General features: G+C 41.3%; 4 protein-coding genes across 4 annotated transcripts; 2 read left to right on the top strand and 2 right to left on the bottom strand.

Moving 5' to 3' along the window:
* Positions 1 to 58: 58 nt before the first annotated feature.
* igfbp7 (insulin-like growth factor binding protein 7) lies at positions 59 to 3006 on the bottom strand. The gene is made up of 5 exons (XM_087798875.1): positions 2557 to 3006; positions 2381 to 2490; positions 571 to 678; positions 373 to 502; positions 59 to 316 (listed from the first exon to the last, which is right to left on the bottom strand). The coding sequence occupies exons 1-5, from the start codon at positions 2966 to 2968 to the stop codon at positions 294 to 296; spliced, it is 783 nt and encodes a 260-aa protein (XP_087655001.1). The 5' UTR covers positions 2969 to 3006; the 3' UTR covers positions 59 to 293.
* Positions 3007 to 3176: 170 nt separating this feature from the next.
* cox18 (cytochrome c oxidase assembly factor COX18) lies at positions 3177 to 7843 on the bottom strand. Its single transcript, XM_087798925.1, has 6 exons — positions 7417 to 7843; positions 5684 to 5784; positions 5474 to 5628; positions 5296 to 5411; positions 3538 to 3645; positions 3177 to 3364 (listed from the first exon to the last, which is right to left on the bottom strand). Exons 1-6 carry the CDS (start codon positions 7708 to 7710, stop codon positions 3194 to 3196), a joined length of 945 nt encoding a protein of 314 aa, XP_087655051.1. The 5' UTR covers positions 7711 to 7843; the 3' UTR covers positions 3177 to 3193.
* A 984-nt stretch (positions 7844 to 8827) lies between these two features.
* Positions 8828 to 11505, top strand: selenot2 (selenoprotein T, 2). Its single transcript, XM_087798791.1, has 6 exons — positions 8828 to 9040; positions 10406 to 10516; positions 10573 to 10699; positions 10770 to 10857; positions 10916 to 11050; positions 11222 to 11505. Exons 1-5 carry the CDS (start codon positions 8844 to 8846, stop codon positions 11032 to 11034), a joined length of 642 nt encoding a protein of 213 aa, XP_087654917.1. The 5' UTR covers positions 8828 to 8843; the 3' UTR covers positions 11035 to 11050; positions 11222 to 11505.
* Positions 11506 to 12576: 1071 nt separating this feature from the next.
* On the top strand, positions 12577 to 14358 carry mrnip (MRN complex interacting protein). The gene is made up of 5 exons (XM_087799259.1): positions 12577 to 12672; positions 12746 to 12805; positions 13620 to 13717; positions 13784 to 13832; positions 13908 to 14358. The coding sequence occupies exons 1-5, from the start codon at positions 12613 to 12615 to the stop codon at positions 14175 to 14177; spliced, it is 537 nt and encodes a 178-aa protein (XP_087655385.1). The 5' UTR covers positions 12577 to 12612; the 3' UTR covers positions 14178 to 14358.
* The last annotated feature ends 294 nt before the right edge of the window (positions 14359 to 14652 follow it).

Here is a 14652-nt window from a genome sequence, read left to right as displayed (position 1 = left end):
AATTATGTTGTTTCCATAGGTTTAATTGCGACACAAAAACAAACAAATGCTGTGAAACTTTATTTCAATTGTATTTTATTTGAAACACTTTATTGGAAAACTTTTTTTCTTTCTTGAAACGTTTCTTGTTAAATATTTATATAATATCGTGGCCATAGTTAAGGGTAGATATGTTCTCTGGCACCGCTGACGTCACCTGACCCGAGGAGCCGGAGGTGAGTGGCCACTCCAGAGCGAAGGTCACAGACCGTTGAGCAGGAAACAGGAAGTGGAAGATGAATCACGGCGGCCGATCACAGCTCCAGCTCCTTGGCCACTGAAGGAGAAGCGTCAGGAGTCACGTGGGACAACAGGGCTGAAGGTCACGGTTACCTGTCTTGACCACGACGTTCTCGTCGAGGGACTCCACCACGAAGATGGCGGCGGCGGCGGACGCCACGCCTTTGGCGTTGACGGCGTGACACTCGTAGGTGCCTTCTTCGTCTTTGGTGAGCGGAGAGATCTGCGGCGGGAGAGAAGATCACGTCAAACTTCTGTCATCGGAGCTTCAGGAGAGGGACCAGGACTCACCAGAACCCAGCCGGTCACCTCGTGCTTCTCCGGTCCTCCTCGGGTCTGGATGGCCAGGTTGTCCTTGTCGCCGGGCAGAAGCTCCTCCCTCCTCCTCCCGCCCAGGACCTGCGGGACATGGTGACCTTGAGAGACCATCGTACCGTGCGACCCGATCCGACTCCAGAACCAGACCCGACACGTTCTCGGAGATGGAGATGAAGACGAAGACCAAACACTGACGAGCAGCGACAGGCTTGACATTTTCTGTCTGCCCAGAGGTGTGTGTTTGAGAATGTGGTCTCAGGTGTGTGCAGGTGCGGGTTCCTTAGAAGGAATGTGTGCGTGTGCATCGAAGTGTGTGTGTTGTATGTACAAGTGCAGATACGTTTGAGGATTTTCACTTCAATTAAAAAAATATTTTAATCGTTTTCACTTGAAAAAACTATTAAACGGTTTTTACTTTAAAAAAAACTACTGTTAATATTTTTGGATTAAAAAAAAAATACTTTTAGATGTGTTTCAATTAAAAAAAAACTTGTCCTTTTTCACTTCAATAAAAACACTACCTCAAGTGTGTTTTCACTACAATAAAAAAAATACTTCAAATATGTTTTCACTTCAATAAAAAAAAATACTTCAAATATGTTTTCACTTCAATAAAAAAAATACTTCAAATATGTTTTCACTTCAATAAAAAAAAATACTTCAAATATGTTTTCACTTCAATAAAAAAAATACTTCAAATACATTTTCACTCCAATAAAAAACTACCTCAAATATTTTTGTACTTCAATAGAAAAACTACTTCAAATACGTTTTCACTTCAATAAAAAAAATACTTCAAATACATTTTCACTCCAATAAAAAACTACCTCAAATATTTTTGTACTTCAATAGAAAAACTACTTCAAATACGTTTTCACTTCAATAAAAAAAACTACTTCAAATATGTTTTCACTTCAATAAAAAAAACTACTTCAATAATGTTTTCACTTAAATAAAAAAAAATACTTTAAATGTTTTCACTTCAATAAAAAACGACTTCAAATGTGTTTTCACTTCAATAAAAAAACTTCTTCAAATATGTTTTCACTTAAATATAAAACTACTTCAAATATGTTTTCACTTCAATAAAAAACGACTTCAAATGTGTTTTCACTTCAATAAAAAAACTTCTTCAAATATGTTTTCACTTAAATATAAAACTACTTCAAATATGTTTTCACTTAAATGAAAAAAAGTATTTGATTTTTATCTTTTTCTTTCCTTGAATAATAAGTTAAAAATAATCAACCTTCATATTAGTGTAAAGGTTTGAGTGTGTGTACGAGTGTGTGTACGAGTGTGTGTACGAGTGTGTCCAGCCATGGAACAAACAGGAAGTTGGCGTGGCTGCGGGAAGTGAACAGGAAGACGGGCAGAAGCCAAAGCGCTGACCTCTGATGCGTGTGTCACCTTCATCACCATCATCTTCACCTTTGTCATCATCATCTTCATCATCAACTTCATCACCATCATCATCACCTTTGTCATCATCATCATCATCTTCATCATCATCACCATCATGACCTTCATCATCATCATCATCATCATCACCTTCATCATAACCATCATCACCTTCAACACCATCATCATCATAACCTTCATCATCATCACAACCTTCATGATCATCATCATCATTATCACCATCATAACCTTCATCATCATCACCATCATAACCTTCATCACCATCATCATAACCTTCACTTGCATCATCACCATCACCTTCATCACATCATCATCATCATCATCATCATCATCATCACCATCACCACTTGAACGCTCGTACCTTCTTCCAGGTCACCACAGGTGTGGGCACGCCCACCGCCTCACAGCTCAGGAACACCTGAGCGCCGGTGACGTTGTGAACGTCGACAGGTGGGGTGACGATGACAGGTGCTGCGAGGGGTGAGAGGGTCAAAGTTCAACCTTCAAAAGAATCCGCGCACCAGCACCCGGTCTCACCTGAAGCGCAGCGGCCTTTGTTCTGCACGTTGATGGGCTCGAGCCCGCGGCTGGCAGCGCTGGCGCCGGCGGTCTTGAGGGCGCACCCGTTCTTGTAGGTGACCCCGTCCGTGCCGCAGACCTCGTAGTCGCTCTTGCACTCGCACACGCCCAGCTTGGACTTCTTGTCCTCGTCGGCCTTCACGCACTCCAGACCAGGACCGCAGCGGCGAGCGGCGGCGCGTCGACCCCCGCACATCTCGCCCTCCGCCGCCGCGCACACGGAGCAGCACCCGCAGGCGTCCCGGACCGAGCCGGCCGCACAGCCCTCCGCGGGGAGGGCGGCGCAGGAAGCCGGGTCACAGGGACCACAGCCCGGGGCGGCCGAGACCTGGACCAGCAGGACCGCGAGACAGACAGCGAACAGCTTCATGGTGGAAGTTCCTCTGATTCAGATCGCTGAAGGACCTGGGCAGATATCGGGACTCTGGAACCGCCCCCCCCACCCCCAACCCACACTGCGAGACCGCCCACAATACCGGTCCAAATATGTCTGATCCATATCTACACATTCTTGAAGTTTGACGGTGAAGACATGTTCAGGAGAGACTCGGGAGACATTTAATAATAACTTTATTTAAATAGAAATGAGTAACGGTCAGGACTTCCTCAGGAAGTACTTGCGGTGGAGGGCAGCCAGGAGGTCTCTGTAGGAGGACACCGAGCGCGCCCTTCGGATCCCGAGTGTCCTGGAGACGGCCGGAGAGACAAAGAGCAGGCTCTGAGACAGACCCGCCAGGCTTGAGGTCAACCAGTACAGGGCCACGGACTGAGAGAGAGAGAGAGAGAGAGAGGAGGTCCAGACTGGTTCTGGTCCACACAGACTAGTCTAGACCCGACAGAGGAATGTGGACTCTGCATGAACCAACAACTTGAACGCTGACACTGATGAGTTCAGTCAAGTTCAGAGCTGCGTGCAGCAGAGCGCCCCCCGACACTCACCGCAGGAACTGAAGCGGCGATGGGAATAATGACGACAGAGAAGACCCTCAAGAAGTTCGTCATCCACGAGGCAAGACGAGTTAAGTCTCCTCTCTGAACCGCCATGATCTGAGGAGAGACTTTCATCATCATCATCTTCATCATCTTCATTGTTACACCATCATCTTCATCATCATCACCTGAATCATCATCATCATCACCTTCATCATCATCATCATCTTCATTGTTACACCATCATCTTCATCACCTTCATCATCATCATCTTCATTGTTACACCATCATCTTAATCACCTTCATCTTCATCATCTTCATTGTTAGACTATCATCTTCATCACCTTCATCTTCATTGTTACACCATCATCTTCATCACCATCATCTTAATCACCTTCATCTTCATCATCTTCATTGTTACACCATCATCTTAATCACCTTCATCTTCATCATCTTCATTGTTACACTATCATCTTCATCACCTTCATCATCATCATCTTCATCACCACAATCATCTTCATCATTTTTACCATCACCTTCATCATCCTAATCACCCTCATCTTCATCACTACCATCACTTTTTTCTACAACACCTTCATCATCATCACCTTCATCATAATCATCAGCACCACCATTTTCTTTATAATCACATTCATCATCTTCATCTTTATAATCATCATCCCCTTCATCACCATCGTCTTCATCATTATCACATTATCATTTTTATAATCATCTTCAGCATGATCACCCACAACATCATCATCACCTTCATCATCATAAGCATCACCTCTATCATCATCACCTTCATCATCATCTTCATCACCTTCATCATCATCACCACCTGAATCACCTTCATCATCATCTTCACTGTTACACCATCATCTTCATCACCTTCATCATCATCATCATCATCATCATCATCATCATCACCTGAATCACCTTCATCATCATCTTCACTGTTACACCATCATCTTCATCACCTGAATCACCTTCATCATCATCATCTTCATCATCATCACCTTCATTGTTACACCATCATCTTCATCACCTGAATCACCTTCATCATCATCATCTTCATCATCATCACCTTCATTGTTACACCATCATCTTCATCACCATCACCATCTTAATCACCTTCATCATCATCATCACCTTCATTGTTACACCATCATTGTCATCATCATCTACTTCATCAGCATCTTCATCATCATCGTCATCTTCATCATCATCACTACAATCACCTTCATAATTTTCACCATCACCTTCATCAGCTTAATCACCATCGTCACCTTTATCATCATCTTCTTCATCACTACCATCACTTTTTCTTACAACACCTTCATCATCATCACCTTCATCAGCACCACCATTTTTTTTATAATCACATCCATCATCTTCATCTTTATAATCATCATCCCAATTCATAACATCTTCATCTTCACCATCATCTTCCTCACCATTATCACTATAAACATCATCATCACCTTCATCACCATCGTCTTCATCATTATCACTATAAACATCATCATCACATTATCATATTTATAATCATCTTCATCATGATCACCCACAACATCATCACCATCACCATCATCATCTTCATCATTATCACTATAAACATCATCATTACCATCATCATCTTCATCATTATCACTATAAACATCATCATCACATTATCATTTTTAAAACCATCTTCATCATCATCATCACCTTCATCATCATCATCATCATCATCATCATCATCATCAGCTTCATCACTTGACCCACCTCAATGTTCAGCAGGTTGACGAGTCCAAGAAAAACCGGGATGATCCAGGTGGAGTCTGACAACGTGAGGTCGGGGAACCACAGTGCGCCCCCTGCTGCCAGCTGAGAGTATAGCTCTGCAACATACGGTCCGTCAGGACGGGATGGTTCCAGACTGACCCGCTTCACACAGACTCACCGGACTGGTTCAGGCTGAGGTTGCGCATGGCCAGAGACAGACTCACCCACAGGGGGAACTGGACCAGGACCAGCAGGCTGGCCTTGAAGGGGTGGCAGTTGTGTTTGATGTAGAGGTCGGTGAACATCCGGGACATGCCCCTCTTGAACTCATGCCTGAACCAGGACAACAGTTTGGACCAGTCAGAAGACACGAGGACGAGTCGCTCACCTGCACTGTTTCTCCGTCCAGCCCAGGGCCCGGCCTCGCACCGACACCTCGTACCGGAGCCCGTCGGCCAGCGGTTTGATCTCCGGCTTCATACTCTCCAACTGCCCGACACACACTCCAGTGGTGACCATTACATTTGTCTTAGGGGCCACATTTTATACAGTAGCTGCTGTGAGGGGCCGTCAAGCAAAGATATTGGAGCGAAAAATTTAAAATGAAGCTAATAAATGTATTTTTTATTTTTAAATAAACAATAAAATGGTATAAATATATAATCTGAAATAAAAGCAATTTTAATTCGCACTTCAATCTTTTTGAGGGGCCATAAATACTCACAAAAATGCACAAAAAGTACTAAATTGTCCTACTTAGGGTTTTTTTATCTCGTATAAAAGCAGTTTTTTTTTCTTCTTCAAAATATCTTTTTTTAATTGATAAAATGATCAAATAAATACTCATACATATAATTGATTTTAGAAAAATGCTTTAAATGATAAAAGTCCTAAAACAAAAATCCTACGCTCAGATTTGGAAAACAGTATTGAATAATTATAAATCAATACAACATTTAAAAAGAATAATATCCACTTGAATATTTTTGTGCAGGAACAAATACTCACAAAAAGCATAAGAACAAAACCCCTATAGTTCTATTTAGAGACTAGTAACCATAGAAATAAATACAATAGTTAGTTTCTACATGATCTTTGACCTTGTGAGGGCCACATCAAATAAAATAACAAAGTATAAAATCCAGTAAAATGCTTAAATTATTATTGTATGTAACTTTAAAAATATGTAAATCTCACTTAAAAGGCCTTTTTTAAATAGTCACTTAATTATTTTAAGGGGGAATTAATACAAACAAAATGAAGAGATCCTTAGAACAAAAATCATAGAGTATTGAATAATTATAAATCAATACAAAATAAAAAGAGTAATTTCTACACAATCTTTGACCTCATGAGGGCCACATGTGTGAATGGAAAAGTATAAAATGAAGTTGAATATTCTAAAATTATTATTGTATTTTATATTACTTTTTTTTTAAACAATTTTATTTATATGCACTTAAAATGTTTAGAGTTGGAATAAATACCAAAGGAGAGGCCAACATTCCTTAAACAAAAACCTATAAAACTATAGTCATGTTTCGAGATTAGTAATGAACAATAAAAAAAAATAATAATAAAGTGGTTAGTTTATACATCATTTATCTTGTGAAATTATTGTTCTATTGTATGAAAAAAAAATGTAACCTTACAATAAAAGCTTTTTCGAATTAAACATTTTCGAGAGGCAATAAATACTAAAAAAAAAAAATCCTATCGTCATATTTAGAGAATAGATAACATTTAATATTTGGCTCTGACCTTCTAATTCAATGAAAGAAATTAAATTCTGATTGGAAACCTGACACGTTTTTCAAACTGAGAGTGCCATCTAGTGGCCTTTAAAAACGTAGTCATTTCCTTTGGTATTGAGTTGTCATTTTTCAAAACTATTCTTTGAATACGACTATAGTCATATTTAAAGAACAGTTTTGAATGGACATGTTATAGTCCATCAAAGTATCTCAAGTAGCTCATGCAGCACTTCTACATGACCTTTGACCTCTCTTTATGAAGACTTTTTCAAGACCATCTAATATTAAAATTAAGATTTTGGGACAGTCTTGCCCGCATGTTAATTGAAGTATAAATAAAATGCATTGACAATTCTTCGTGACTCACCCTGGCCATGACGATCTGCTGATACACGGACAGCGGCAGCGTGACGATGGTTCTGGCGGTTGCCGTGGCGACGACGATGTTGAGCCACCAGGGCAGCCCGCTGAACTCCTGCATCTGGACCAGGTAGTCCTGGGCCAGATGCACGGGCGTCGAGTTGTACAGCCATTCTCCGCTGGACTGGTGCCGGACAGGCGAGCAGACGTGTGGCGGGAGCGGCGAACACTTCCGGCCGGCCGCGGAGCTCAGCACGCGGACAGGAAGCTGCAGGACAGTCTGGCAGCGAAGAGCCAACATGGCGGAAACAAGTCTTTGTAGAAGGTCACGTGACTGGATAAAAAGACCCCAAAAAGAATGAAAACCTCGCGAACGGAGCCCCCTTTTTCAACACGTTTCTTTCATTATTTCATCTGTACGTCCTTCGGCTTCCGCTCCGACGGCTCACTGATATGACGTCATTGTTTTCACATAGGGTGTCGCTTGAATGTGACGCGAAAGATATTAAAGTTAATTTTCTAGACCCTGGTTTAACTCACTCCTAATAAATTATTACGGTCCACCAAACATGAGTGGATATACACCCCCCGGCCCTCTTTTAAATATAATTCATTTATGCCACTACTATTTACAAATCTCGATTCAGTAAAATTAATTAAAAATATTAATTCTGTAAAAGTGAACAACACGTTTTTCTATTTGCCCTTAAAATAGAAGCTAGATGTTCTTATTCAGGAAAATAGTAATTATATTCTGATTCAAGCATCATTTTATTAGTTTTCATTATTTTGTAAATAGTTTTTTATCAATATTATATTTATCTTACTATTGTTTTGTTATTTTTTACTATCTGTCCTGCTTGTCTCGATATAATCCATGTATGTTTAATCTTTTATGTAAACTTGACTATGACAACCCCAATTTCCCCATTGTGGGACCAATAATGGTGTATCGAATTCATATTTCAAGACATTCAACATTAAGATTAAAAAGAATAATGAGCATCGTGTACATATTTTCATCATCCTCGTCGAATATACCATTTACGAACATACATTTAAAAAATGAGAAATATTATAATTTTAATTTGTGAGTTTAACAAGTATATTGAAAGTATTACATTGATTTAATAAGTTGTATTTAGAACAATACAAAACATTCAATTGTGTCTTTTATTATTATTATTACTATTAATATTGTTGTTGTTTTTTATCACGTATTTATTTGTTTTAATCTGGTGTGAGTACACACATCATTGAATAGGACTAATATGTCTATGTCTTCTTTCAATCTTTAATAATAAAAATAAAAAATGACTGGTTGCACTCATTAGTTAAAAGAGTTTTACTGTCGTTCGGTTTAAGAATTTCCGGTTAAGGAGGCGAACACTTCCGTCTTATTTTGAAAGAGCCGGAAGAGCATCGGAGGCAGACATGGCGGAGTTCGGGCTGCCGGGCCTGCTGGCGGTGCTGGTCCTGTTCACCGCCCTCACGTTGCGGGACGTTTATATGGGCCGGTCGGGAGGCCTGCGGGGACAGCAGCCGGATGACCCCCAAGATCTGCAGCCGGCGGCGGAGCGCGGTCGAGCGGCCCGGTCCTTTATCGGACCGGTGTTGAGGTTCCAGTACTGGTCAGTGTTAGCATGTTAGCATAGCCGCCTTGACATGTTTTGCTGGAAAACCATGTCACGCGAACAAGATTAGAGTAAACCGTTGTTTTTATTCTCTCAAGTTATATAGCATCTTACATATTACACAAAGAATAAAATGAAAAATATAAATCAAAGACATACATATTCAACATGTACACAAAATTTAAAATACAACCAATCAAGCCAATTGATTTAAAATAAAATCAAAACATTAAAATAAATACGTTTTTTAAACGCTATGGGATTTTTTTTAATTGAGGTCCATGAACTTTAAAGATGAAAAGCTATGACAAAAACTCCTTGTGGAAGATGAGAATACAAAATGTATTATTTTCATTTATCTATTCTTGTGATTCAACAGTTTCCCAAAGAATGATAAACATGTTCATGGTTTCTATCTTGTTCTAACAACACACCAAACAGGAATATTTACATCAGAAAGATTGATTTAGGAAACGATCGGTTGTGGAGATAATCCCCCCCAAATATTCACAAATGTACAGTCATGAAATAAATGTAGTCGAAGGATGGATGTTGTTGATACACTTAACAATTACTTCCTTCAACTATGAAATAAAGAGGTACTTGGGGGAAAAAAAATCTGGACGACGTCATAAATGCTTTCATTTGTTTTGAAACCAAAATGTCTCCAGACATATCGATATCCTCTCGTCCTCAGTCATCACTGTGATTTATGGGATTATTGTAACTTTATCCGTGGAGGACATAACGACTGCTGCCATCTAGTGATGGGAAGTTTAATTGCCACACAAAAATGAAAAATGCAGCCTTTTTAAATTGGCATCAAAATACCGTTTGATTAGAATCAGAAAACTTGTATCGCCAGTAAGGGTGTGAGAAATTATCGATATAACAATATATCGCAATATTTTTATTCACGAGACTGTATATATATTTAAGTTTGCAACTTTTAAAACTAATGTTTGGAGTAATTTTAAAACAAAGTTTAATGTTAAAGAATGAAACACTGACGGATACTGGATGTTGAATGTTAACAGATAATATTAATAATATAATGTTAATGGATACTCCAGGTTGTTTGAGACTGTTCATTATTTATTGTTAATGTAAGTTTACGTTTTTGTTAATATTTTGAGATGCACGTTCATGTTTGATTAGAGAATACACAGCCCTAATTGCCAGCTTTGTAAACATAACGCAAGAATTTATTTTGGTGGCATTACATAATAAAGAAGTGAAATAATATGAATGAATTAAAAAGAGATTAATAAAATGACATCACTTTTTCAATGGCGACTTCATCCAGTGACTTAGATTTGTCGTCGTTAAGTGGTCTGACACTTTTCTGATCCTTGTGTCCAGCATCTCCTGAGGGTACAGTAAGGCGTACCAGGAGTACGCTCGAGCCATCAGCCAGCTGTACCCCGACATCCACATCAAAGGGGAAAACTACCCCCCCTCCACGCTCAATAGGTGAGTGACATCATCACCCCGAGCCACGCAGACCCACTCACAGGTCCCCTCCACAGGTATCTGGGGAACCTGGTGTCCTACCTGAAGTTGCTGGCCATCGTGGTGATAGTCACGGGTCAGAATGTGTTTGTCATGCTGGGTCTGGACACGCCCCGGGCCTGGACCTGGAGCCAGGACAACAAGGTGCCCGACTCCCCTGTGATGTGTGTGTGTGTGTGATCACAGCTGGTGTAAGTGTGTGTCTGTGTGGCAGATCTTCTCCTGTCTCATGGCGTTCTTCCTCTGCAACATGATGGAGACCCACTTCCTGTCGACCGGCGCCTTTGAGGTCACACTGAACGGTATGTGCCGCCGCTTGGGTCCCCCTAGGTCCACGTTGTGACCGACCTCGTTCCACAGATGTTCCGGTCTGGTCCAAGCTTCAGTCTGGCTACGTTCCCAACATCCAGGAGATCTTCCAGATCCTGGACCGCCACCTGAAGATGAACCAAGTCGACCCTCAGACCTTCTCCACCTAGATCCTCGCCTGTGCAGGTAAACGTGGAACCATCATGTCCACTAACGTTAACCAGTAACGAGTCATGTGACCTTGCAGAAAGTCGCATTTTATCTGACAGTAGATGAGCCTCTGTTGTGAAAGTGCGCTCGATGGCGGCTTCACACACCTGAGCCGGGATTTACACCTTCACCTGTGTCTGTCCACAGTCGTGCTGTGTTCAAGTGCTGCAGCTCAGTGGGGGGCGTTCCTGTGCTGGTGTCCATGAAGGTTCGGTTCTAAAGCAGATTCTGTGGAGCCGCGCCTGATTCCCTTTCTGCCGCAGAGGAGCGCGCCCACACTGTCAGCACTCGCTACCCATGATGCACCTGTGGTCACCTGCTAGAATGAAGACCGTCGTTGATGGTTGACGCAGATCTGCCGTTAGCATCGAGCTAACGCGTATCACAGCTGATGAGTTTGTGAAATAAAGAAGTGATGAACGCTTATGAAACTTGTATTCATCTTATTTTCCCGGTCTTGGTGTGGCCAATATAAATGTTTTGTTCAAATGTGTAACATTAAATTGTGAGTGAATCAAAGCTGAATAATCTAAGGTTTAACTGGTGAAAAGTTATATGCACGGCTACATTCTGTGCAAATGTAAAGACCCAAGTCGTGCATTTATAAGAAATTAAAAAAAAAACAAGTAACCGGGAAGGACCGATCAAATCTACTACCAGAACATTGCACGCCCTCTTTACTCCAATGGAACAAAGAACTGGAGCAACAGTCTTCAAAACTTTTTGCTCAGTTGAATTCTTGATTATTATCTTAAACCTCTCTGATAAAAATATGTAGTCAACATGCATCACTTACTTTAAGTGTAGCGTGTTGTTGCCATACAAGTAACTCTCTTTCTAAAGAAACTGGCGGTGAAACTGTGCAGTTACTGCAGTAGTGCTAAGTCCTGGCAGGAAGTAAGTATGTAATTTTTATTTGTATAGCACTTTTCCAGACCAGGGTCACAAAGCGCTTAAACAATCAAAACAATACTCAATAAAGTATATACTTTAAAGATCAAGATAATACTGAGAACAACACAGGAGTTCCAGAAAATCAAGGAAAAGCCTGAACAAATAAAAATGTTTTAAGATGTTTCTTGAAGGAGTCAGTAGATCCGTCAAGTGCAAAGAGAGAGGAAGATCGTTCCAAAGCTTGGAACCATCAGTAGATTCTTAGCCCGAGCTTGGGTGTAAGTCTGGATCAGATCACTGATGGAAGGTCTGACCATGAATAGATCTGAAAGTAAGAACCAGAATTTTAAAGTTGATCCTGAAAGAAACTGGAAGCCAGTGAAGTAACTGCACCTAGCTTGGAAATGTGTTCCGATTCGTTAACTCGGGGGGGAAAAACGGACAGGTTTTAACACATTTAAGAATATGTTTACGCAATTCAAGCGCATAGTGCTGTAAAGAGGTTTTGTGAATCGCGTCATTTGTCCCTCTTGGTTTGCCATATAAATGGGACAGGATGCCGCGCCTGCGCAGTGAGTGCACTTTTTCTTTTTGTCGTGTTTTGGCGCCAGAGCTTTGACAGCTCCTCTGCACCTACACCTGACATGTCCCAGGTATTCCACGTGATCAGGTGCTACCGGTGCCAGACGTTCCAGGTGCAGCAGGTAAAAGATAAAGTGCTTTCACTGGCAGGTAAAAGATAAAGTTTGCGTCGCTGACGGTGATGTGGTGTCTCAGGTGAAGAAGGTGTCCAGGTGGAGCTGCAGGTTGTGTGGAGAGAAACAGTCGCTGCTGAAGGTAAACACTCCCGTCATTTCTAGTGCAGTAGAGAAGTTGTGTGTATGTATAAGTGTATATGTATCACGGTACATGCAATATATTGTGATACTGTAAGGATATTTGTGTAGTATTGTCCAGTACTTGACTCTGGTGTTGCAGAATTTACAGACCGCATGACTCTTGACAAACTTGTAATTGTTTTCATTTTTTTTTAAACCAAAATATGTACAAAAATGTACATACTGTGTTTGTCTCGATGTTGTGTATTGTTTTTGATTGTTTTAGCGCTTTGTGACCCTGGTCTGAGAAAGGCGCTTTAAAAAAATTACAATTCCTCACTTACTTACTTACTTATTCACTTACTTAAAAGCTGCTGGAGTGGACTGTATCCTCTCATCCTCAGTCGTGGACGGGATCTCATGGGATTTCATTCTCTTGACGCAGAGGGCGTAAACAGTGCCGCCATCTAGCGGCCGGAAGTTTAATTGCAACACAAAAAGGAACAAACGTCATTTATATTTGCTTGTTAATTGCAAATAGAAAATTGAATTATTTTATTTGGTTTATTGAAATACAAGCTATAAAACGACTGATGAAAATACGAATTGAAAGCTAATAAGCACAAAATTGGATGAATATTTGCAACAAAATGTTGTAAAAATGATTGAAGTATTTTATAGATGCAGTATTGTGATTCAAAATTGCAATATTTAAGTGTATGATATTTTCTTTCAATTGAGAGAGAAAAAGTCACTGTTGCAGGATCTGACGCTGGTTGTCGGTGTGACGCCCACACAGAGATGCAATGACTGCCATGTGTGTTGATTGACAGGAGTTCGGGCGGGGCTCGGGGGCCGACTGCCGACGTCACGTCCAGAAGCTGAACGCCGAGAGGGGAGCGGCGCTGGAGCAGGACGACCCATCGAACCGGTGCGTCGACAACACCCGGATCGACGCACGTCGACCCGTCAGTTGATGTTACGTCTGTCTCCACAGGGAGGCGCCAGAGGACGATCGGGAGCAGGCGGAACACACGGACACACCGGTGAGCCGTCGGGTGAACTCTCGCCTCCTGCTCCGTGATTGGCTGATCATGTTGACCCGCTGCGTCTATTCACAGGTGACTCACGGTCAGGTGAGCCGCTGGAGCAAGTACCTGGAGGACACGGTAGCGGAGCCCGGAGATCGGAGAGGTTTTGACGGTGAGTCGGGTCCACTTATCAGGGACGCCCACCCCCCGACGGCCATCGCTCCGGGCTTGGACCGATTGGGAGCGGCAAGTGTGCGACCTCTAATGGTCGGCTCGGCCCGGACCCCTACACGCACGCCATCCCTCCTTCCCGTGTCCAACATGTTTGATAGTGGCGATGACTTTGGCTGTGACCTTTGACCTTGAGGGTGGTGTCCCCTCAGTTCACATGGGATCTTTCCAAATAAAACCCTTCATAATGGGATTTGAGTGAACGTCAGTGGCTTCATGTTCAGATGCTGTTGAGCAACGTTTGTATTTGTTCTGTACATAAACAACATGGCGTCAATGATTCTCAATAAAACCTCACAAGTAACTTTTATTTTGTTGATGCGTTATTCACTTCCTGTCGGCGTCATTTTTGTGAGACTTAAGCTTCACATTTCTCTTTAATGTTTAAATGTTTCATTGTGCTTCAAATTAAATGTATCGTAAGTATAACTAGGAGTTGTTGCAATCATTTTTAATTTATTAATATTCACTAATAAATGAGGTAATCTGTGCAAGTTGAATTTAACATTTCGAAATATGTAAATCTTTAACTGGGTTTCTTTGAGTAACATTTAATATTAATAATTTATTCATATATTGAGTGGTTGAATTTCTTTAAATGTTA

The sequence above is a fragment of the Callionymus lyra genome, chromosome 9, assembly GCF_982586985.1.
Source record: "Callionymus lyra chromosome 9, fCalLyr1.hap1.1, whole genome shotgun sequence".
In the NCBI taxonomy this organism is placed as follows: domain Eukaryota; kingdom Metazoa; phylum Chordata; class Actinopteri; order Syngnathiformes; family Callionymidae; genus Callionymus; species Callionymus lyra.
Note: the sequence above shows the minus strand (reverse complement) of the source record. Positions and strands in the feature narration are given on the sequence as shown.